The 24994-nt window shown below is 45.2% G+C and overlaps 3 protein-coding genes across 3 annotated transcripts in view; 1 reads left to right on the top strand and 2 right to left on the bottom strand.

Moving 5' to 3' along the window:
* LOC142885912 (homer protein homolog 3-like) overlaps positions 1-6606 on the bottom strand; it is a 31684-nt gene extending 25078 nt beyond the window's left edge. Inside the window, exons 1-2 of the mRNA XM_076022710.1 lie at positions 6135-6606; positions 4786-4831 (exon numbers count right to left, since the gene is read on the bottom strand). Of these exons, the coding sequence (XP_075878825.1) occupies positions 4786-4808 (23 nt within the window). The 5' untranslated portion in view covers positions 4809-4831; positions 6135-6606. The remainder of the gene's footprint in view (positions 1-4785; positions 4832-6134) is intronic.
* Positions 6607-8677: 2071 nt separating this feature from the next.
* Positions 8678-14038, top strand: ddx49 (DEAD (Asp-Glu-Ala-Asp) box polypeptide 49). The gene is made up of 13 exons (XM_076022708.1): positions 8678-8954; positions 9102-9225; positions 9433-9518; positions 9634-9755; positions 10220-10407; positions 10745-10885; positions 11033-11108; positions 11441-11517; positions 11651-11748; positions 11830-11904; positions 12391-12479; positions 12673-12744; positions 12852-14038. Exons 1-13 carry the CDS (start codon positions 8840-8842, stop codon positions 13026-13028), a joined length of 1440 nt encoding a protein of 479 aa, XP_075878823.1. The 5' UTR covers positions 8678-8839; the 3' UTR covers positions 13029-14038.
* A 728-nt stretch (positions 14039-14766) lies between these two features.
* Positions 14767-24491, bottom strand: LOC142885909 (regulator of nonsense transcripts 1). The gene is made up of 24 exons (XM_076022707.1): positions 24095-24491; positions 23586-23728; positions 22846-22935; positions 22243-22410; positions 21811-21991; positions 21404-21565; positions 21121-21208; positions 20778-20876; positions 20532-20640; positions 20230-20389; positions 19937-20055; positions 19668-19832; positions 19020-19134; positions 18750-18893; positions 18335-18548; positions 18085-18202; positions 17778-17934; positions 17485-17627; positions 17081-17255; positions 16808-16889; positions 16546-16710; positions 16196-16419; positions 15906-16028; positions 14767-15762 (listed from the first exon to the last, which is right to left on the bottom strand). The coding sequence occupies exons 1-23, from the start codon at positions 24263-24265 to the stop codon at positions 15909-15911; spliced, it is 3312 nt and encodes a 1103-aa protein (XP_075878822.1). The 5' UTR covers positions 24266-24491; the 3' UTR covers positions 14767-15762; positions 15906-15908.
* Between the last annotated feature and the right edge of the window lie 503 nt (positions 24492-24994).

The following is a 24994-nucleotide window of genomic DNA, read 5'->3' as shown; positions in this document are numbered from 1 at the left end:
AGGAGCAGACAAACTGAAAAATGTTTCAGAGGTTCAGAGATCTCATGCACATCACTTAAAGTAAATTGGACACAGTGCTGTGAAACCATCTCCAACGATTGTGTTCGGCACAGATCAATAAATCTGTAAAAATAGTAATAGGACCATGGGACGGAGGTAGCAAATGTTCACAGCTACTGTTAGCTTGTATGTGCGCAGCTTGCAGAAATATTAAGTTTTGTTCTTTATCAGGCCTAAATATTAGTAAATGAGTTCCTTTCATTCTGCGGCGCTTAATAATCAAAATGTTCCCGATAGAAGACAAACACCTAAAGCCCGATTTAGGCTTGTAACCCGCAGCCATGAGTGCGAAGCCGATCACATCTCACTTAAACCTAATTTTGAAATGTAATTAAAGGTGAAAAACACACACACACACACACACACACACACACACACACACACTGCAGAGTGAGTGAGCTGTGTGTTGTTGCTCCGAGTCATCACTCTCTAATCCCCTCACTCTTCATCTCTTAAATTCAGCTCTCATGAATCTAATCGGAGGAACAGAAGCAGCTCCATCTTCTCTGGCCCTGCAGTCAGACCGAACAGTCGATTCGGTTTAAAATAGAAAAAAAGAAAGAAAGAAGAGAGAAATACTCCCCATACAGCCGGCAACAGAGCCTTGAGGCTCGGCGGCCTGTAAAAAGCCTGAGGCGGGCAGCGGCCGAAGCCCCACTGCTCCATCTGAGGAGTTGGAGCTCCGACTCAGAAAAGCCAATTAGAGAGGCCGGCGGGAGATGTGATGAAGGAGGAGACGGCAGCGGGGTTAAGTGTGGGTCTCCTGCCCTCCCACACAGACGGGTCACCTGCCACCGAGCTGTGTGTTTAACTGGGATGTGCTCCAAAGTTGAACAGACTGTCGACACCCACAGGCCGATTGTTATCTCATGATGATGCAGAGAGGCCACCAAACATCCAAACGGCTCGCTTCAGCGCAGAAACACAGAAAAAGACTGGCCAGAACGTCCAGAAATGTGCATGTTATCATCTTTCGTACCTGGTGCGCCGGTTGGAATGCCAGTAACCCAAAAAAAGACATGTATAAGAGCTGAAAAGGTCAGTTTTTGAGAATAAGGCCCCTTTACAAGGTTGCAGAGGGTTTATGCTGTGTTATTTCACCTCCATGGCCGAGTTCCTCCACATTACCAGACCCCTCCAGCTTCGCGAACACTGAACCAACACTGATAAAGCAAAAAATAAACTAGATACATACATCACAAAATATGTACATATCCATATCAATTTCAATTTTTTTTTTTTTTGGTAAAACTACAAAAGACAATGGAATAAATAATTTCAGATATTTTATCTTTATTTTTTAAAGAAAAATAGCAAACAAATTTCCCTATCGGGAAGGAAGTGCAACTGAAAGATACTGTAAATCCTCCTTGGATTTATTAAAGTGACAACATTTACAGTCTTCTTGACCAAATAAAGATGAATCTCTTGGGATTAATAAAGTGAAAATCTCACTTTCACCAAACTTGACTTGAAAATGAACAGGTTCTTCATAAACAAAGATGAAGTTCCCTTATTTGGGAATAAAGTGAAAACTTACGAACCAAACACAAATGAATCCCTCTGTGGATAAAGTGACAAGCTTAACTGTCTTTCACCAAACATCACTTTCAAAATAAAAGGTTTTTCTATCATCTTGAACAACGATGAATGAATAAAGTGCAAAACGTTCACATTTTGTAAAGGTGCACAGCCCGGAAGCATGCAAGAGGAAAATCGATTTTAAGATTTTTCTTTTTCTTTTTAACATCATCTTGTGACTCGCACAGCCCTAACATGCACTTGCACAAATAAGAAGTTGGAGAAGAACACACACACACACACACACACACACACACACACACACACACACACACACACACACACACACACACACACACACACACACACACACACACACAGGGTGTGTGACATCACTTTCAATTCTTGCGAAAATCTGTTTCCCCAACAAGTTGAGTATCGCACACTTTAATTATGCATGGATTTATCCACCCACCACCACAAAGGAACCGTTAAGCAACTTTGCCTCTTGACTTAGAAAAGTTTTTTGGTTTTTTTTAACTATTCAGAGACGTCGTCCCCTTTAGTCGGTCATGCTGAATAACACTTGTTGAGCCCAGAGCAAGCTGAAGGGGTTAAGTAGAAGCATCCGCCCAGAGTTTGAGGGGAGGGTCATTTTTCACCATGTGAGATAGAAGACAGAAGCCACTTTGGTTCCCTGCTTCTGGGGACCTCAGGTGTTCATTGTCTCTTTTCTGCAGAGAGCACGTGAACGCAGCATGAACATCGAGTATCATTACGCATGATTCAAACACTCAGCTCGCCATGACACCTTCCGTCTCTGTCCAGCCTCGAGTGACACATTCGTCCACTTCCTCTTCTGGTTGTATCGACTTCCATTTTTTTTCTTCAGCTTGTTCCTCCTCACATGTCTCTACTTTCAGGGTCTGCTTCAGTTATAAAGCTCATGTCCACATTCCTCAGATAAAGTGTCTGGCCCAGTGCAGCAGCGTGATACGCAACAACCAAAATATCCATTTGGCATTGTCAAGATCCGCAGCACCAATCCACGTCTGGCACGCAAGCGCTTATTTTCCTGGTCATTCAGACAACTTTAAATGCACGATAACGGACGAGCTTCTATTGAATCAACCTTTAGTTTACTTTCTTTGATTGTTTTTCTAATCCGAGAGGAGGCGTGGGCGCTCTGGGTGGTAAAACCGCAGCGTTGGTGCTCACACTTCACCGAAGGTCAGCTCCGCTCGCGGCAGGCTGACTGACGGCTGTCAGAACGAGTGTGATTTCAAAGGAGAAAAAGGAGCCGCTGTGTTTTCTGCGCCGAGCAGACGAAGGCAACGGAGAGGAAAAAAACGGTGAGAGGGGACATGCTAATTTTCTGTCGAGATCGTCCACCTGCTGTGGTTATTCAATCTCATGAAAACATAGTGGGCTGAAATGAAGAGGAGTGAGCCAGCACGACACAGAACAATCAGATCACTGGTGTGGTCTTGGTTTCTACGCAACCTCACAAGTTGCCCGAGTGCATTCTCAGGACATCTTCTCATCCACCTTGAAAAAAATCCCATCCCAACAGTTTTTCGATATGAAACACTAGTCAGCACAGGGGGGGGGGAGACAGTAGAGAATTCTATTGCTACTGCTATTGATGGCTTCAAATGCAGCGGCTGCAGTGTGGGTTTAGCAGAACCGCACAACATATTCTGATCAAAAGAAAAACGGGAAAACCAACACTGAAGGTTGTTTGCCGAGTCTGACCGGCTTTGGCAAGATTTTTTAGCTGAATGCTGTGACGCAGTGCGGCTCTGTTGGAGGGCAGCGACACTTCTCGTCAAGTGTTTTTCATAGTGCGTGAGAATGCCTTCAGCAGGCACTCTATCCATTCTTTGGGAGAGAAAATAATTGTTAAGCAGTCTTAGTTTTGCAAACACTTCCAAAGGTGTCTTTCCTAAATGGATATGCGACCGATACCGAAAAAGGTTTGTGTGGATTTAGCATATTATTGTGTTAAAACCGTGTTGGAAGACTTGAAGACAGACTTGCTTTTCAAATCAAGTTTCCGGGACACGTTGCAAATCTTGGATGTTAGAATGACAAAATTTCCAAATTCAGCATTCCTCTTACAAACTTCCCACAAAAATTTTTTCTATGTGCAGAACACATTCAAGTGCAGAAACACATTAATTAAAAGGAGTTTTTGGATAATCAATTCCAATGGCTACAGGTAATAAGTGGCAGCGCCCACTGGACAAAGAGATGGATGCTGCAGTTATGTTCTCAATGGAAGAAGACAAATAATTACACAGCAATAAGTAACTTGACACAAAGTGGTGAAGTGTTTTTGTAATAGTTTTGTGGTTTAAAATCATCTGTAGCCAATAGCTGACTGTCTTTTTCATTCAAGTAGGGGCAGACAAAAGAAATGTGTTCTCCTTGCTGCCTCTTCCCAATCATAAAGGTTTTGATTTTATTTTGAAAATGTGCAGCGTATCCATGTATAAATTACTGTGAACCGCTTAGATCGACGGCCTTGGGGGATCCAGAGGTTCTCCACTTTTTGATACTTTCAATCCACCGCATATTGATTTTTTTTTTTTTTTTAAACAACTGCAACAGCTAGCCTCACACCTCAAGCTGCAGACAATGTTTTCATCTGGAGAAGAAAAAAAAAAACAGGTTGACGTGCACAACATGCAAGCAGGCTAACGAGCCCATAGTGACGGGAGGACAGCGCCATGACAGAGACACCACGTAGAGGAGTGACAACGTCTGAACAGCCACAACATGACCCCCCCCCCCCCTATCCCCCATCCCCCACGCTGCATAAAAAACACATCTCGCAGACAACAGTGCAGCCTGGAGAACCACAGACACCGAGGGGATGATGGGGTGGGGGTGAGATTTTTGCAGAGGCAGATAAATGATTGATGAAGCAGGGATGGGCAGATTGATTCCCAAAAGCATCCTGTTTTGATGCGTAGGAGAATCAAACCGGAGCCAAACACATGGAGTGAACAAAGGCTCTTTCTCAGTTTCATGACCTTAGATGGTTTTCAGTTGAAAGCACTTGGAACTCTCACATCTCCAGCTGGAAGGGTTTTCAAGTGATTTCTTTTTCTTCTGCAAAGGGTATCAGATATTCTTTATAACAGCTCGCCCATCCCTGCCATGCAGAGCCACAACGGATGAGAGATGATGCGGGCGTACCTCTCTCGGTGTAGTGAGAACATTTTAGAGCTTCTTGGAAATTCCTCTGCAGCAGAACAAGGGGGGAAACAATCCAAGTTACACAATGCAAAAAACAAAACAAAACAAAAAACATTAGCAACACGGAGGCAAACCTGTACATTATATGACGGCTTTCTCAGATACTGGAGCACAGCTGTGTCAGGGCATATTTTACACACGTTTCTGCGCAGGAAGAACTATTTCTCATGATGCTGCTGCCAATATTATACCCATATTCCATAAAATAGCTGGAGGAGCTGCAGGGAGTGTGTTGACTCTCCAACTGCATTTCTTTTTCCAGGACTCGCGACTTTTAGAGGACTGGTAAGGATCCGATGTCTGATGATCTGGTGTCTCAGGTTATTGTACATATGAGAACTTGAACAGGACTGAGAGACGATCTTATACACTGTAGGTCAGTGCATCCCAATGTTTTAGCAAGCCTAAAGCTGTGCCACTGACCCAGGGATCTTCTCCCTTTAGCACTGTGGTCTTTTTTTTTTTACGGTCCACCTGGACACCTGAGGACGTTTCAAGGGCAGATCTTAACGACTTGTGAGGGATCCGGTGGCCGAGCCAAGCGCAGCTGTGCCAGTTTGGCCAGAAGACATATAGAAGACACGGCATCAGCGCCGACTGGAACCTCGTTGCGGCTTCGCCTGTCTGGAATTGTATTGAAACTAACTAGTAGTGAGCTCCTGGAAAAGAGAGACGCGTCATTCAGACAGTTGAGGGACACCAGACAGGCGAGGACGCTCTCAGTCAGTCAGACAGCTGAGCTGCATACTTCAGTGTGTCACTAAACACAACCGGTGATGACCGGGGAGTGCGTGTGCGTGTGTGTGTGTGTGTGTGTCGGGGAGAGGGGAGGTGGTGTGGTCATGTGACAGGGGTTCAGGTGTGTCGAGATCGCCATGTATAATTCAATGCGCGCGCGCGATGTGCACGCGCGTCGCTTCAAACAATTGTCGGCGACTGTCCCCGGGTCGAACGTGACACAATTCAGGATCCGCGGTCACGTTGGTTTGTGACCTTCTGATGGCCAGGGCGGCCTGCGAGGATTCGGACTGAATGAAATCGGTTTCCACGGGTTCTGGAACAACTGACGCCCCCTCGGCTAACTCTCGCATGTCTTTGTTTTAGCGCACTGCACACAGGGGGAACACAGTCCAATGACGGCTTCCAAAGAAAGAGTCGAGAATCCCCGACGCACACGCACGCGCACACACACGCAGAAGTCACAAACAGGATTCACTTTCCGTTGTTGTGCAATCCACTTCAATCACTTCCAGGCATGGCCAACACGTACAGTGTGAACGCAAACTTACCCCATGCTCCGAGGATCTGGATGCTCTTTTGGCAAATCTCCGCACTTTTCTTTCCCGTCCTTTCGGTTTCAAAGCAGTTTGTTTTACGTTTCCCCCCTTTTCCCTGGAGATCCGAGACTCGAGCTACATTTCTAAAGAAAAAAAAAAACACACCACCAGACCAATCACTTCCGACTCCAGCTCCAGCCCGTCTCCCCTCCGGCAGCACTCCTCCGCTGTCCTCTCCTCTCAAGTCACTTGTACTCCAGCCTTCCTTTGTCCGCGCTCTCAACGCCGGCCGACGCCGCGGATATGCTTTTACATGCGCGTAATGACGCGCGGTTCGGCTCAGCTGTGCAGTCTGGGGACGAAGTGTGGAATCCCGATGGAGGCCGGACAGCAGCGGAGATATCTTGTGACTCAGACCTCCTCCTCCTCCAGGACTTGTGCCGTGCTGCTCCTCTCCCGCCCCTGTTGCCAGAACACACTGGGATCCCATTCAACTCTCTCTTTCTGCCCGTGGTCAAACCTCCGTACCGCCATCTAACGGCCACAGTGCGAACTGCACTCCATTACCCCTCCGCCGGGGCCACTACTTTCCTCTTAAAATGCCAGGATGTCAAATATGCTGTGTGGAAATGGCGCGAGGGAGCTTTTAACGCCCCACCTCCACCCCCCCACCCCCCATCCCAACCCGATGCGCATTTACGAAGTGTGGCGTGAATAAAAGCTCCGAGCGTCTGGATGAACTGGAGCTGCATCTCCACCAAACTCCAACAAATGATATGTCAGAACTGAGATCCCTGCTGCCGCCTCACGCGCTGAGCTCAGATTTACAGCCTGCACAAAGCTGTTTATGGAGAGCTATATGATAATCCTGTCGAGCTGCGAACACACAATGTGAAGGGAACTGCAATAAAAATGTATCTACATAAATCAATACACAAATAACTGTGACAAACAAACTGGACACATTCTCATTTTAGAATTCTTCCTTTCACTTAAATGATTCCAGTGTTTGTCAAATACAATCAGAGGCTATAAACTATAGTGAATCAGATGAAGACCGCTGCAGCATGAAAGATGACCCTCAAATGTAAAGACAAACATACGGTATGAGCCAAAGCAGTAATATAGCAGTGCAGTATCCCACACTAAGTGTTGTGCATTCTAAACATTGCCCTGAAGTAAACTAGCCTGCTCATGAGCATTGGCACATTCAATGCTCTAACTTTGAGCTTTTCTTCGCTGCATGAATTCACGAAGGCCTCGACAACTCAATTGAAATAAAGCACTGATTTACGCAAATGCTGAATAATGCGAGAGATGCAGCAGCAGCAGCAAATGGAGTGGAAGAGCACCGAGAGCGCCACCTCCGCACTAATCGCGCTGCTCAGTGACCTGTTACAATGCTGCAGCAGCTGACTGCTCCTCTGTGCTGCAGGATACCAGCATCAAGGTGCATCAGATGTCTTCTATACGTCCACACCCCTGCCGTCGGTTTAGAGACACCCCTCAGCCACTCGAAGACACTTTGCAGCACAGCTGGAACATTTAGAGCCCAACTATCAGCCTCTGCTTTCAGCACATGGGGCATTAATCGCCTCTGGCAGGCCAGCGAGCACACAGCCAGGACCTCGCAGTGAAGTGTTTCTCTTCTTCTCTGGCTAAGCAGCATCTCAGTCAAAGGCCTCTGACTGTGGAAAACAAATACGTATGAACTGACGTGACAAACAAGCAGTCGCAATAATGATGGTCGTTCAAAGACCACAGGTGGAATCAAAGGTCAAATTTTCTCATGAAGTTTATGATTGCCCCCTTTGTATCTAACTTGGTTTGTTTATAAAAACTAAAAATGCATTCAGTACAAGGAATAATTTTAAAACTAAAGTACAAATGCACATAATATGTATTTCTTTTTGCCTGCATTCAAATTACTTGAAGCACATTTGGCATGCTTTTTGAGCAGTAGGAGGTGCTGAGATAATTCAGTGACAAGGCATTACAGCTTCAGTTGTGAGGTTTTTAAGTGCACAGAAGAGAAACCTAAAATAAGCCGTAATGTATGTTGTCCCTGTTTGGCACTCAGCATCATACTGATGAAAACACCCCTGAAACACTAGATCACAAAAGCGAAAAATATCAATTAAGCTAATAATAATAATAATAATAATAGTAATAATAATAATGATAATAATAATAATAATAATAATAATAAGAAGAAGAAGAAGAAGAAGAAGAAATCCAATATTACATTATATCACACATGCCCACATTCCCTCTATTAAAATCTACACCAATATAGATCTTTAAAGTCAACCAATCATACAACAAACAAACCCACATTTTAACCAATAAAGAAACAAGCCCGAGTGCAGGAGGAAGCGGGTATTGAAAATGGATGGATGGATGAAATATAAAAACAAGTGAATTTTGTGGGAAAAATACAAGCTCAGCTTCGTTTCAGCAGTTTGCTCCTGTAACTTTTTGCAATGATATGTGACCTATAGGGGGCAGTAACGTGTAGATGCCTAGAGGTTCGCTTCACCTCACCTAAAGAAGAAGAACAATACGGGCTTTACGTCATCAAGCATGGACGACAGAAGGGGCACACGAGGATGTTTACTTTCAGTGTAACTATCACTGTGCAGTCGTTGAGGATCACTTTGGATTAACTTAATCGACGGGATTAATAATTAAGCCTCTGTAGAAGTCTCATCGGTAAAATGGCAGACTTTTCTTCGCTGGGTTTGTCGGACTGGCTGGTCAAGCAGTGCCAACAGATGGGCATCGACAAACCCACTGCGGTCCAGGTGAACTGCGTGCCAGCCATTCTCCAGGGTGAGTCGAACTCCTGGAAACACTTGTATGTTCAGGGGGCTGCACCGAGCTTCAGTGTTGCCCCGACTAACCCGGACTAACCCTTACTGACGATGACATTTCGCGGGTAAACGCCACCTCTTGTTCTGATGGTTCTGACCCTCTCAGGTCGTGACTGCATGGGCTGCGCGAAGACAGGAAGCGGAAAGACGGCGGCGTTCGTGCTGCCTGTCCTGCAGAAGCTGTCCGAGGAGCCGTACGGCATCTTTTGCCTGGTTCTCACCCCCACCAGGTCTGTGCTGGACCTGAGCCCTTCCATGGACCTCCTGTCAGTAGTTAGAAGTGCAGTAGTTAGTAGTAAAACAAGCTAAATACATTTACTGGTCATTATTTCTGGTCTATTAAGTTCAAATTACGGCGTATATATTTATATTAATATGTGTTTGGATGTCATGTAGTTCCAAATGATAACGCATGCTGTGTTTGGGACGTCCTCCAGGGAGCTGGCCTATCAGATTGCAGAACAGTTCCGGGTGCTGGGGAAGCCTCTGGGTCTGAGAGACTGCATCATCGTTGGTGGAATGGGTAAAAAAAAACACAGAGCCCTTCTAATTTGACAGCAGAAAACACACAATACTTGTTTCACCTGGACACATGTAGCTATAGCTCTAATTCTGTGTGACTAATCTGTGTTTGAAAGATATGGTGACTCAGGCCTTGGAGCTCTCCAACCAGCCACATGTGGTCGTAGCCACGCCAGGCCGTCTGGCTGATCACATCCGCAGCTCCAACACCTTCAATTTGAGCAAAATCCAGTTTCTGGTGAGTTCAGCACGAATCAAGAGGGAAGACCTGACCACGTCTCAAGTCTCTCGAGCTCTTCTGTAGTTCTCAGCTGTATATTCTGAAACTGGAAAGAATCATTTAATCATATAAGACTATCCTGAAAATGCTTGTGCTCTTGAAACTCAGCAAATGTGAGACCCCCCAAAAAAACAGAATATGATTATATTATTCCCAATAAAAAATGTTGGTATCCTACATTTGAAGTGAGAAATTGTGGCAGCCATGGTTCTTATCTAAAGAGATGGATGGTACATTTTCCAATATGTTCCATCCATCAGTACTTTCAAGTACTGTGAAAAGACTTTCAAAGTGGATCTTACGAACCAACCAATCTTTGGTTGTAAAATTGCTAATTTTGCACAATTGTCCAAACAACAACAAGAGAAAACCCAACATTTCATAACAAGATTTGTGATTGGCTGTCTCTGTGCCATTGTCAGATTATGGATGAGGCCGACCGGCTCCTGGAGCAGGGTTGCACTGATTTCACCAAAGACCTGGAGACGATCATGAGTATATTACCGGCTAAACGCCAGACGCTGCTGTTCAGTGCCACGCTCACCGACACCCTGCAGGAGCTTAAGAATATCGCCATGAACCAGCCTTTCTTCTGGGAGAGCAAGTCAGAGTAAGAATCTTCTTCATTGCCTGGTTACTGAAATATTCAATACATCTGCAGGTCGCTTGTGTGTAGGTTTGGAAATACTGAGGCAGAAAACTCATAAAACTGTCACAATTCTGTGCATAAAAGTTTGTGATTATTTATGTATGTACGTATTTTTAAACCAAAGCATCCCACTGGAACATTAAATCATTAAAAATGTTTTCCTGGTACTTGCACAGAAGCACAACCTGCCACACAGTTCATGCACTGAACATTTTATTGGAAATGATGGGTTGTGGTAGTAAAATAAAATTTACTTTAGAAGGTAGAACTTTTATATTGATTTTATTGCTGTCTATAGAACTCGGACAGTGGAGGAACTGGACCAGAGGTACATCCTCACCCCAGAAAAAGTGAAGGACGCCTATCTGGTGCACCTGATTCAGACGTTCACTGACGAACACGACGACTGGTCCATCATCATCTTTACCAACACGTGCAAGTAAGAAGCCCATGCAAAAAACCCCAACTTGAATATTTGGGAAACAATTTACGAGTGACATGGAAATGAAATTTCTCCAGTTGTGTTCTGTGGTAATAGAGGTTGCAGTGTTTGTTCTACTACTTAAGCCTGTTTATGATTTTTCAGAAATTGCCAAATTCTTACAATGATGCTACAAAAATTCCACTTTCCAACCATCTCGCTGCACTCAATGATGAAACAGGTGCGACAACCATTTCATGCCTGATGTGTGCAATCAGCAAATGCCTGGGAGAGGTTTTTTTTTATCAAATCTGGTTTTTAGAAAAGGCTTCAATTTTGGGAGGATAATGGCTACAGAGCGCTCGCTACCAGTTAATTAGTTTTGCAGAAGGAATTGCTGTGTTTTGTAATGGTTTCTTCTTATCACAAGCCGTCAGAGTGTTGGCAATGGTAATCACAACTGCTAATTAAAATGACAGCAATGTCCGCAGAATATGCCAGTTTGGGAGATTACATCAGATTAGTGAGATTCACAGGCCTGCGGGACTGAAAATGTCTCTTTATCTCATCCAGAAACAACGTTTTGCGAACCTCGCCAAGTTCAAGGCCAGCGTCTTCAAAATTCTGATTGCGACAGACGTAGCGGCTCGGTAAGAAGCTCAGCCAGAGCCTGCGAGGGATGATACGAGTCCTTTGCACGCGGCAAACAGTTTAATTGGGTTCTTAACACAATGCGTCATCCAACTTCGCCAAGTGTTGACGACACTTTCTGCTCTTTCACAGTGGTTTGGATATTCCAACAGTTCAGGCCGTCATCAACCACAACACCCCCGGCCTCCCCAAGATCTACATCCACAGGGTGGGACGCACAGCAAGGGCAGGTAACGCGCTGACTCACTGAAGTACTGCCACACACTAAAGTGAACGTGGGACACTCTAAATAATGTGCACTCCCTCTGCAGGCAGGAACGGTGTGTCCATCACGCTGGTGACACAGTACGACATCCACCTGGTGCACGCCATCGAGGAACAGACCCGTGAGTTACCCGAGCAACTACATCATGGTCCTTTGGAAGATGATTCACTTTTCTTAGGGCGACTGTAGCTCAGGAGGTAGAGGTAGAGCGAGCCACCCACTGGTGTGTGTGTGTGAGTGAGTGAATGAGTCCATTTACCTCTTACATTAGTACTCAGTGTAATGGCAGTTTTCTATCATTCCCTCACGTATTTCCACTCTTGCCATTACGCACACAGGAGGCGCATTAGTGATCTTTACGCAATTCTGTCAAAAGACTTAAGTTTGCTGCTAAGACTGCTAAATTTAAAAGTAAAAAACAATACTATGCCTACACTAAATCAAACCGCTCCTACACTCAGCTTTACTTCCTGCCTATTTGAAAGAAATTCTATTTTTCATAGGTAAAAAAAATAGAAGCAAGCATTAGGTCAGTCTCCCTGACTTCCAGGTCTTTGTCTTCCACTGTGTCTGAGCCCAGAATAACTCCACTGACTTGCTTTGACAGAGACAAAGCTGAAGGAGTATGCCGTCAACGAGAAGGAGGTCCACCAGATCCTCACCCAGGTCAACGTGACCAGGCGGGAATGCGAAATAGTACGCAAGTTCCTCTTTGTTCTCAATAAGACTTTCCTCATTCAGCAATTTGTTGAACATAGTGTTGGGAGAGAATTATTGGTGGCGGCTTATGATAATCAAGCAGGTCCCATGGTCATTTGCAATCAAACAATTGATTTGTAAATCACTGATCTACAGGTTTTTAAATATTTGAAACGTGTACATCTTGCAGAGGCTCGAGTCGACAGACTTTGACGAGAAGAAGGAGATCAACAAAAGGAAGCAGATGATCTTGGAGGGAAAGGTTCGCTTGCTTCTCTGTTTGGAACGGCTTTAGATTCCACACACTCTGCACGAGTTGTGGAAAAGCTTGTTTATTCTGCTCAGTATGTTGTTAATCTGTCATTTCAGGATCCAGATTTGGAGGCAAAGAGGAAAGCAGAGCTGGAGAAAATCAGAAGCCAGAAGAAGAAATTTAAAGAGAAAATCCAGGAGAACCTTCAGAAGCAGAAAAGTAGAGAACAGAAAAAGAAGCTGCTCAAGAGAAAACAGAAGAAAGAGAAGGCGGCAGCACAGGCACCTTCCTGAAAACCTCTCGCCTGTGTGACTGTGTATATACTACAAGTTTTATTTCTATGCATTGACATTTTCATTTTGAGCTGCAATAAATATATTTGTATTGATTTCCACACCAGTAAAAAAAAAAAGAGAGCTGCACAAGAGAACAGCCTTTATTGATTCCGTTTACCGAGGAGCCACTGTGTCGTGAGGGAAAAAGTCACTGCAAATCAGACTCGTGATTTCAAAAAGTATTTACATCATCTCGAACTCTCTGCCTACTGACACGGAGAATCAAGGGTTGGGATGCAAACACAGCTGAATCTTTAATTCGGTGAACACTGCACATGCTGGAATTGGTTGTGGCTCAGAAAGTAGGGAGGTGGGGGGGTGGAGGGACAAACAAAACCACCAAAGCAATGCAAAAAATTTACAGCAGCAGTTTCTTAAAGCTAGAACTTGTTAGGGTTGTTGTGGAACACAAACACCAACATCTACTTGCAAAAGGATTGTCAAGACTGCGGAAATGAAAAGCCAATGAATAAAAGAGAAGTACATTCTTACCGAGATCAGGAAACATCACTTCCAGAAGCGCTTAAAAATTAACAACAACAACCCTACAATCTTGCAGTCTAATGATACAAAAACTAGTGAAGAAACAGCATCCAGCTCATTCATCGGTTAGCGTGTCGCTACAAAAGAAGATTTTTTTTTTTGTAATTGTGCACAAAAACCGAACCAAACATGACGCACAAAGCAAAAACGATGACAAATTGGGATCAACTCGAGTTTCACAGTTGTTCAGGATCCACGGAAAATCTCAAGGAACTCTACGAAGGAATAAAACTGAAGCCAACTTGCGCTGCACAAATCAAACGTCCGCAGAAGGAAAATAACCCACCAGCCTCTTTTTTTTGTTTTTTTACTTCTCAGAAAAGGAAGGTGGCCTGTACTCCCCAAGGAAACGATCCAGCTACGCAACACCTGCCGCGTCGTTACACTGAGCCACTCGTGTAAAAATAATAAAAACTTCAACACATCTGTTTGTGTGTCCTCGGATTAAATGCTGGTAGTTTAATATGAACGACATTCATGTTTGTGCTGCGGGTGACTGCCGGTGGTCGGCTGTAGGCACTGATTATTTCACCTTTGACCTTCTCGCCGTCACTGGACTGGAGGCGGCTGCCGCTCCTCTCTCTGCCTCGAGGGCTTCGGCAGCCGAATTAAACGATTCAAATGAAGACGGAAGCTAAAACGACGGCCAAGATTTTCTCCATATTTAATCGATAAGGACGAGCTTAAGGATTTTTAATACATCGGGCCGTTGCTTAAATCAAAATGGCAAGGGCGCGAGTCCTCAGCCGGACACTGCAATCGACCTTAAAGCTCATCTCCTGGGGTCACACAGCCCTTTATCTCGCTCAGCCACCTTCCCTTCCTCCTCCCTGCACGCCGTGTGGAGAAGATCAACTGTCTCGGAAGCTCAACGGCCGTTGTTCCGCTTGGCTTCTCAGATTTGTGTGTTCAGCATGAAAAGTCCACAAAACTCCTGAGGAATCGCTGCAAGAGCTTTTTGAGCATTTGCCAATCGAAGTGAACGCAAGGCAAAAAAGAAAAAAAACAACATCTGATTATGAAATACATCAACAACCCCTGCATCAAAAGAGTAGAATAAGAAAACGACTTTTCACTGAAACACCAAATGACAACAAGGAGAATATTCAATGCTGGTCTTGTTGTTGTTGTTTCAGACTTTTTTTTTTTCCCCTTTCTTTTTTTTTGCAATTTTGTGCTCTGTGATAAGAAAGGTATTGTCCCACTGGGAGCGCCACCTGGGAGGCAGTGGAGTGACAGGCCGGCGGTCTCCACGGTCCGCTACCGACCCGTCGTCTCAAACAGTCCCAGTTAAAAGACCATGGCGATGGAACCGGTCGGTCGGTCGGTTCTCAAGGCAAATGAAAGGTGTTTTCCAATTCCAGGCTCTTCCAGCTGCGGCACCACGTTTCCACTCCGGGACGCCAAGCTGGAGGTCGCTGGTTGCTGCTCTCCCCCCCACCTCCCCGAGGTCAACGAATATTTATTTAATTATCTTTAAAAAATAGGACGCAGGTTGTGGTAACCAGCCAACTCGTAGCAGAAGCAAATTGTTAGTGGCCGTTTAATGGCTTCCAAAAAAAGAAAAGAAAAGCCGTCCCTCTTCCCCACTGCAGGTTTTTGAGAGGGAGGTCTTCAGACAGCCGGTGGTGTCCTCTGCCTGTCCGGGGACGAGCCAGCGAGCCAGCGAGCGAGTGATGCTTCCTCTCCCGGAGCTGCGGGTCGAGGGTCGGGTTGGCTGGACGCTTTTGGTTTTTCGTTTGGATTCCCCATTGGACCGTCGAGGCCCCTCCCCCCCTCCCACCCCCGTTTCCTTCAGCAGCTCGACCGCACGCTGCCAGTTTTGCCGACTGTCCTCCTCCACTTCGCACGGACATCAGTCTCTGCATCTCACCTGTCTGCCGCTCGGCCCGTCTCTCTCTCTCTCTCTCGCCATCGCTCCCGCCCGTCCGTTCGCGCGTTCTCTCTCTCTCCTTCTCCTCTTATCTACCCTCTCACTTCTGTCGCTGGTCGTTGGTTTGGTTTCGCTCTCCCGATGCTTTCACTCAGCGGTGCTTCGCTCGGTTGGAGCAGAGGAAAACAGGTCTCCGTTTTATGTTTTTATTAATCCCCAGATTAAAAAGCCATTGAACTAAGCCGAGCTCGAGCTTAGCTCCCTTCTTCAGGTCACCTGGAAGACAAGGAATTAGGAATGCAAATCATTTGCTAAGTTAGCCAGAAGTTGTCCATAGAGTAATGACAGGTTCTTATCAACGCACACACACTATCATTAGAATGTGTTGGTGTTTAACATACTTAGGTTTGTGTACTTACAGTCTAGTATTGTGACAGTCCTGTTATGCCGCCATGCTGGTATGCACGTTCGCCCTGGTAGGTTGAATCCTGGGACAGAGCAATGTCGATTTGGGACTTGAACTCATCCCCCAGGTAACTGTCCTGGACGCGGCAAGACAGAAAACAACAAAAAAAAGTCAAATCATGTGTTGAACTCCCCTTTTAATCACCTTCATCATTCAGTTATTTCATAGCGAGATCAACAGCTGTCACTGCAGAGCGTGGAGGTAGCAAAGAGAGAGACGTGGGTGTGTCCAGTTGGGAGTTACCTGGGAAAGCTCTGCCTGGGAAAGGCCAGGCTGGCTCATCTGAGAGGGCTGACTCATGGAGATGTAGCCTTGTGTCAGTGGCCCCTGAGAGAAGGGCTGGGAGGCCCCATCCTGACTGGCCTGGCTGTTTCCTCTCAGGCCCTGAGCGCTGCCCTGGTTTCCTGATACACGTCGAACCCTCTGGCGGCCGCCACGCCCAGGCTTTCCCTTCATGGCTCCACGGCCTTATAAAAGAGGACCGGCAGTCACTCGCTGAATCTTTTAATTGCACTTTATGATCCAAATAGGCAATGCAGGCAAAGGCAGGACATTGGTAAATAAAGTGCAAGCCACATGACGGTGCGCAGTACCTGCAGCAGGGCCATTAGTCTGACCCTGGTAGCTGGGCGGAGGCATCGGTGGCATCACCAGGTTGAAGGGAATGGGAATGTTCATAGCAGCCATGTGACCAGGCCCCGCCCCAATCATTCCAATCTGGTCGTGAGTTTGAAAGTACATGTTGGGCGGACGTCCAGCTGGGGGACACAGAAGTCATTACATAAATGTGGTTTGTTTTTTAATAGCAATTATCATCTGAGGTTATTTTGGAATGATGAATGTAAAAACAAATACCGGTGCTACTGCGATCATAAGCCGAGCCGGGGATGAGGGCTTCACGGGCATCGTACATCGCAGTGCTCATAAAGCGACCCCCCTGCAAAAACACAGACAATCATGAGAACGAATGCTGCAATGTTGCAGATTCACACTGATGCTCTAAAATTCACACTAGGTTTAAATAGATGTCAATAAAATGAGTTAACTTGGAGTAGTAACGATAACAACGGAGAGTGAGGTGAGGCCTCTCTGGGTTCACTACACAACAGATAACAAGGTTGCACTGACGGGGTTGATGGTGTTGACAAGTTTCCGAGGTTTGCTGAACTGCATCAGGCTCTCCCTGAGGTTGTTGAGGGGTCCCTCCACCAGGACCTTCTGCTCCTTGTAGTTGTTCAGCAGGTTGTTCCACAGCGGCTGCTTGGAGAGGGCCTTTGGATTCCCCACGATGATCACGCCGTACCTTCATGCATCAAGAACGGTGCTCAGGATTGGAGGATTTGCCATGAACACGATGCATTTTGCAGAAGCTTCATTTACGGTGGATACACCAGAAATGGCTTGTTTGATATCACATTACAAAATATTATGCATGTAAATATTGAAATTCCTCAATGAACTACTAGAAATGAGGAAATGTCATTGATCCGGTTTAGATCAACAGTGATTTGTGGACAGATGGTTTTTTTTACTTGGCTCTGGTCAGTGCCACATTGAGACGTCGCGGGTCGTTCAGGAAGCCGATGCCCTGGTGCTCATTGGCTCGCACACACGACAGAATGATGAAGTCCTTCTCTCTGCCCTGGAAAGCATCCACACTGGCGATTTCCACTTGCTGAAACAAGACAGGAGGAGGATGTGGGGGCAGATTAGAATATAGCATCAGTAGAACAGAGTGTTTTTTTGCCAAAGGTTCCCAGGGGGAAAGGAGTGTCAGTAAAATCCAGATGAGCAAACAGTTGCTCAGAGTAGGTGCGTTCACTACCTGATACAGTTTTGTGTGCAGGGAACCGCTGAACTGCATGTACTGCACCAGGTAGGAGCGCTGACCCTCATAAGGGGTGATGATGCCGATCTGGTCGGGTTTGGCTCCGGCTTTCAGCAGCCGGGTGGTGATCTTCTCAACGTTGGCAGCCTCAGTCCTGAAACAAAAACAAACCGTATTAGTTGAACACAGAACAGAAGAGCTAATTTAATGACTCTTCTTTTATTTTTTCATGTTGCTGTCGCCCCTACGAAATAATTTAAAAAATAAAAAATACAAATAAACACAGGTAGGTGTGTGACGTCACCTGTTAAGGTACGAAGTTCCAGAACTGGCAATCTCCTCTTGACCCTGAGTCACATAGAAGAACATTGGCTTGTCGGGCTGCGGCCACTGGAAGTCAAAGCCTTTCTTGATGCGATCAGCTGTGAAAACAACAAGCAGATTGTTTGAAGTTTCAGAGCTTCAGACCCTTTTTGGCTGCTGCTGTTCCAAAAAACGAAAATCAATTCACTTCTATGTCTAACCAGATTATCAACAGCTCAAAATAAACAAACCTGCAGTGACACCATTCTGCAGGGAACCCTCGTAGAAGATGTTTGAGGGAAAGGCGCTGAGAGCCGGGTGCATGCGGTACTGGACCTGCAGGCGGATAGGCCGGATCCCCAGAACCACCAGACGCTCGAACAGGGACTGAGACAGTCCGGCTTTAGCGGCCTTCTTGCACATCACCACTGGTCCCAGCTGGCAGTGATCTCCTACCAGAATGAGCTGCGAGGAGGGTGAGTAGTGGTGAGATTGCTATGAGCATTGAAGACACTTTTGTTCAGGGCTGCTGCAACAGAAACTACCACTTAGTCACAGAATTTAACATGCTGGACATGCAGTTCCTGCAACTCATGAAAACACCTCCTTATACAAAAGCACTGGCTCTGTGATTATGGGCAATAGTAGTAGTTATTGTGTGCTTACCTGCTTGGCTCCCAGTACCACAGGCACCATACACTCTGGCTCCGTGGCCTGGGTGCTCTCATCAATGAGGATGGAGCGGAACTGCATCTTGGCCAGACGAGGGTCACCAGCCCCGACGCACGTGCAACAGATAACATCTGCATTCTGAACAACACACAAACAACTGTTTATAACTGCCGTCTTACAGCTGGAAGAGGAAGTGAGCGGAATTGGAATTTTCTCCTTTGAGTTGCGCTTGTTTTACTGCTTTTCTTGCGAGCTTTTCCTCACCATGAGCAGCTCTCTCTCTGCGGTGCGTTTCAGAGCCCTGTAGCGTTTCTCATCAGCAGATGACAGCTCACCCGTCTCATCCTTCAGCTGCTGGAGTTTCTGTAGCTCTGGCATGCTAATGAAGTAATTATAATATTGAAATTATATGAACATCATTATTCAACAATCAAAATTGGAGCATTCTCTTCTGCTGAAAACCACCAGAAACACCTTGGTGTTTTTTCTAACAAGGTTAAAATCTGTTTTGATTGAGTTTTGAAAGTGACCTGTAAGTTTTTACAACTCACTCAAGTTAAGTTCACTTTTTTTCCCCAGAGACCCAATGCAGGGCTAGGATGGGACCACGCAATATAATTAAATGTGACAACATTATCTTTCGAGAAATTCCACTCAACTGCTGCGAATGTTCCGTCTCTGGCGTGATCGCAACATTTTAGTAGAATTCACATGTGGGGTTAATCATTACTGCTTTTCAACAGGATTCACCTGATGGCTGATATCTTTATGACTCTGCTGAGTTGCAGGGATGATGTGCAGAAATGACAAAATCACCTTTGGACCAATTCTTTTTTTTTTTAATACTTTACTAGTCCATTGACTGGCGTTGAGGCTTTTAGAAGATATAAAGTGTCTGAGTGGACTGCTGACCTGTCCATGTTGCTGATCTGGTTGTGCAAAGCCAGGAAGGACACTGGTGACTCGATGGCCTCTCTGCTCTTGGCGCAGAGCCTCACCACCTTCAGTCCAGTCTTGTCAATCTTCTCAGTCAGCTGATCCACTGCGATGTTACTGGGAGCACACACCAGCACTGGCCTGCAAATGTATGCACAGGCAAAGCATTACCAGGAGGATACATTTCAACAGGAATTTAATGGCACTGCAGATTTCTGCCAGTGCTACTTAATTCAGATAATTACCCATTTCCTTGTCGGGACAGATGGTAGACGATGGTCGCAGAGGTGACAGTCTTTCCAGTTCCAGGAGGACCTTGGATCAGACTCAGAGGCCTCTGCAGTACCGTCTTCACAGCGTAAACCTACCAGAGATATTAAAAGCAATTAGTGGATTTAGTTCTGGTAACTCCTGCACAGAAAAAAAAATTAAATACAATGAAAATGTTGTTCACTCAGATATGGCCTTTATAGAGATTGCCTTAACTGACATCAAATGCCTACAGACTGACAAACACCCACAAACAGCGAGATCTGACCTGGGAGTGATTGAGGTCTGGCAGGCCCTGAGCGGTGAAGCGCTTTGGCAGTTGGCACTTGATGGTGACGTCCTCCACCTCGTGACCCAGCAGCTTGTGGTAAATGTAACCTGACACGGAGGTCTCGTCCACAGCAAACGTCTTCAGGGCACTCTGCATCCTGCAGCAACCACGAGAAGGATGAGCGGGAGGCAAGTCTTTACTATCGGTACTTAATGTGCATCAACAGGGAATGCTTTCTCTGAAATGAGCCGCCGTCAGCTTCAAGTTTCCTGAAAGATGGCATCGGTTTTTAAGCCTACCTGTCGAAGGAAGTAGACTTCCAAACAAAGTCAACCTGGAAGTTGTGGGGGATCTCCACAGGCGCTCCGACACTGCTCCGCAATTCAATGGCAATTTCATCCCCGTAGTCTTGGAGCACAAGCAATTAAGAAATGCCAACATTTTCCCTGATGTGAAAGACTAAACAGAGTCTGGGAGGGATGGCATCGTGTGAAATTAGACATGGAAAATAAAAAGCAATCCGCTGCACGTAGTGCGAAGGATACTGTCTGGAACTTTGATGACGTGGCCGATGCCTTTCCACAACGGAGCAAGGTCCCCCTTGTAGCGCAGACAGATCTCATCACCTTGCATCAGCCGCATATCTACCATTAATAAACAGATACGAGTTTGAGACTGTGATACTTTAAGGACAATCAAATACAACTGATCATATTAGATACAGTTGAACCAAATGACCAAACTACAAAAAAAAACCCAAATAAACATGCAACAAAATGAATAAAGAATGCAGGATCACGGCAGTTGCGTGCAATGCTGATGACTGATGGGAATGGAGTCTTTTTTCACCACAGAGCCACTGGGAGGAAGTTAAAATCTGTGAATTACCACCTGAATCCGTCTTGGGCAGAGTGAAATAGGCAATCCGCTTTTTATTCAGTCCCAGGTCCCACCTGACAGTTATATTGTCTTGGGTCTGAAAAAGATAAACAAATTTGAATGGAATATGAATGAAAATAAAAAGTTTTTTTCCTCATATCAATTCAACAACTCTATCAGATTTGTATAATTTAAAAATGCTCTGCATAAACTTTGAAGTTAAAAAAAATTCACCATTTTATTTAAAAGTGATGTTTTTTTTTTTTTTTAACTTAGCAATAAAACTGGATACCTGGGACTCCTTTAGCTTCTTGTCATAATCAGCCTCCAGTTTGACCAAAGGGCCAAATATGTTTTGGTACTGGTAGGCATCTTCATAGCGCAGCAGCACATGCTGGGGCTCCTCATCCACTCCAGGCTTCTCCAGGTCTTCCAGGGTAGCGGTCGGGTTGTCCTGGAAGAGCGAGGAGGTTGAATTTAACATCAGTGCAAAATTTGTATTTTATCCAATGACAATCATTGATTCCACCCCCTTATGCGTATTCTCATTTATTATTCTCGCCAATGTTACAGAGCCAGCCCTGTAATAAACTGTCTCCAACAAGTTTTTGTCCGCACTTAAAACTAACAATTTTGTTGCTGCTGACGCTGAACTGAACAAGTGGCTCTCGAGGATTAGCCTCCCCAGCAGCCGTCTACCTTCCAGAGCTCCTCCAACTTGTTGATCTGCTGTGCGGTGATCTGCCGAGCCCGGAGCTGCTCCTGCTCCGAGGGGATCTTCACCAGCCAGGACAGGAAGCAGCGGTCCTGGATTAGCGGCTGCCACTGTGAGCTATCCCAGTTGATGTCCTTCAGACTGCTCTGGCTGGCACAGGGCTGTCTGCATAAGGGAGCAGGAAAAAACAGCATTAGAGGACTTGTGGCGATAAGCAAGTACAATTATGAGCAGCATCTGAAAACTAAAGTCAGAGCCCAAGAAGATTTGACAGGTAATAAAATAAAAATGCTCATCATGACAGTGCAGACTTTTCTGCAAGCGGCTCTAAACAGACAAATCCGTAAAAATATCAATTAAAGCAAACGTGAAATTCAAGTCCTGATTTTTAATTTTTTTCATCATCAGTAACTAACCTGCAGAGCAGCACCACCACGGAGTCGGCCTTGGCCGGGATGAAGCCCAGTAGGAAGACGTTGCGGCAGCCACAGTTGTAGCACTCCAACACAGTCTCACCCAGGGGCCCATCTTTATGCAGCGTCACCTCTTTGCATTTGGCTCTCACCAAGTGGTTCACAATGTGGCTGAAATTCAGAGAGCAGGAGTCTTTTGTTTAGGTATCCATCCTGATTGTGATGCTGTGGAAAGCTAATAATATCCTACACTCACAGAGCCACAGAATAAAAACTGACTAGGAAATAGGCACAGAAAATGTAACAGTATTGTTGCCGGTTCTGCAAAAAGTCAGTTTTTGGTCAATTTAGATAATAATAATAATAATGATAATAATAATAATAGATTTTATTTGTAACGCACTTTAATCTAGATGTATACATCTATACAGAGTAGAAATACACAGCTGAGGTAAATTTAATTTAAAAACACAAGTTTGAGGCTATTGTTATCAAAGTTTTTGAATAAAAGTTACTTCACACACACACACACACACACACACACACACACACACACACACACACACACACACACACACACACACACACACACACACACACACACACCTGCCAGATGTGTTGCCACGTCCGTTACAGAACCACTTCTTGCTGGTGTTGCAGTAAACCACACATGCTGGATCGTGGATGCCACAGTAGCTGAAAAAGATGTGGAATCAGAAGTGGTTTGGGGGTGCGTTTGTCAGAACTACATCTTGCAGCCATTTCTTTGCAAAAGGTTGGCGTCTATCTACAACTGACTACTTGGAAAGGTCATTACTCAATAGAGGAAAGGAAAACCTTGCTATGATTATTCAAAATAAAATACAAATATTTATTGAATTCAATAAACTGAAAAGGGGCAGATTTTTTTTTTGCAGTTTACAGCGCCTCACTCTTGCAAAAAGCACTCAATAACCCTTACCATCAAACAACAGCAATTTTAATAATGCCTATTATATTGGTCCATCTGGATATACACTGAGTAAACTAAAAATAAATAAATAATGGGTGTCAGTACTGCACTTTGGACCTGATAACTGTTACAGTTGCTGGACCAAAGTATTTGATTATGGGGGTTTTGAGTTCATAAAGAGAACTACTTATAGAGTTTACAGTACAGTTCACTGGACACTTATCAGGCAAGTAACAGCTGCTGAATACCACAGCTCTTTAAGCCCTACACCGACATATATAGTCATCTTATAAAAGAGGGACGGTGAAAGCACTTCATTTGCAATATAAACACAATTAAGAAGGAGCAACCTGATAAACTAGCATCCTGAAACCGCTGCACCTGTCGGTCTTACCTGCATGCGTGCACAGGCAGGTCTTTGGTGTAGTATGTATCCTCTTCATCTTCCTCAAAGTTGAGTTCAGCCAGCAGCTGGCTTGCTTTGGCCACGGAGTCATCCACCCCGCCATTCAGGAGCCTTTCATCCGGACCGTTCAACTGCAACACAAGCCCAGCTTTAGCCAACTGTGTGCTAACTATTTGTAGCTTAGCAACAACGAGTAGCCGAGCCGAATGCAAGTTTGCTAGGGAACTGACACATTGCCACTTCCGTTTAATAACACTTTCAATTGACACCAATGCCCTCGTTTTATTTACATACCTAAATAAAAAGATTTAAAAAATAAATAAACTTAGGGAGTAAAGTCAATTCGGCTGCTTCCTGGCGGCAAGCTAAGAGTAGCAGGTGACGTTAGCCACCACAGAGCTAGCTCAATGATAGCGGAAGCTAGCAGGCGGCAGAGCTGTCACGTCGCGTTCATCGCTGCACCGTTCTTTATCGTGTTTAGCCGAGAAATGTCTAACCTGACTGTCCAGCTGGCTCTGAGTCTGGCCTTGCGTTTGCGTCTGGCTGGGAAGGGTGAAGTCGGTGAAGTCGAACTCGGAACCCTGTGTGTCCGCTCCGAGCAACTCCGTTTCCTCGGTGTCCAGGAAGGTGAGGGTCTGGGAGCTCGGCCCGTAAGCCTCCACACTCATCTTTGACTCTTATAAACTTTCGCTTTGCTGAGCTGTTCCGGTGTTCTACAGATGGACCAAATCCACAGCGTGTCCGTTCACCCAAATCTGTATCGCTGGGCCGACGCTCTGAGCCCGCAAGGAAATTATCCAAACAAAAATGGAATCAGTCGGAACCACGACGGTGACGAACTTCATGTGCCGCCAACGTGTGACGTTCTATCTGTCGGCTCAGGCCCCGGTCACGGATGGGAAGAGCGCTCACTCTGATCTGGTTTCCGGGATATTGACGAAGATCGTCTGTAGGTAGCTTGGAGCGTGCTAGCAGAAAAATGTTATGGGTCTATAAATACTAACCATTATTGCTTATCGAAGTATTTACAACCTCGCCTAAACCAAATAAGTTTGATGAAAATATGTAAACGTTGTGTTTTTGTTAACATTGAATACTGAATTTCCGTGGAAAAAATGGGAAACGTTTTCATTAGATGCTTGAAAGATTTGAATAAAAATTGAAAATTGAAAACACGGTCTAAAGAAAGTACGTTTTAGGCCTGTAAGGTAATAATCAAGGGAATGGAAATCTGTTTTAATATCTTAAAATTGTACTTGTGAAATACAAAAAAAAGAAAGGCTTAAGAAGGCTCAGAAGGCTTATTTTCTATGCCACTTATTGGACTGCTGAATTACTATTGTGCAAATTCTAATTTTAAATGACGGATGATGGGTGCAAACATCTTAACTGTAATG

The sequence above is a fragment of the Nelusetta ayraudi genome, unplaced genomic scaffold (assembly GCF_046127955.1).
Source record: "Nelusetta ayraudi isolate G7.1 ecotype Tasmania unplaced genomic scaffold, CSIRO-AGI_Nayr_v1 ptg000013l, whole genome shotgun sequence".
NCBI classification, from domain to species: Eukaryota; Metazoa; Chordata; class Actinopteri; order Tetraodontiformes; family Monacanthidae; genus Nelusetta; species Nelusetta ayraudi.
Note: the sequence above shows the minus strand (reverse complement) of the source record. Positions and strands in the feature narration are given on the sequence as shown.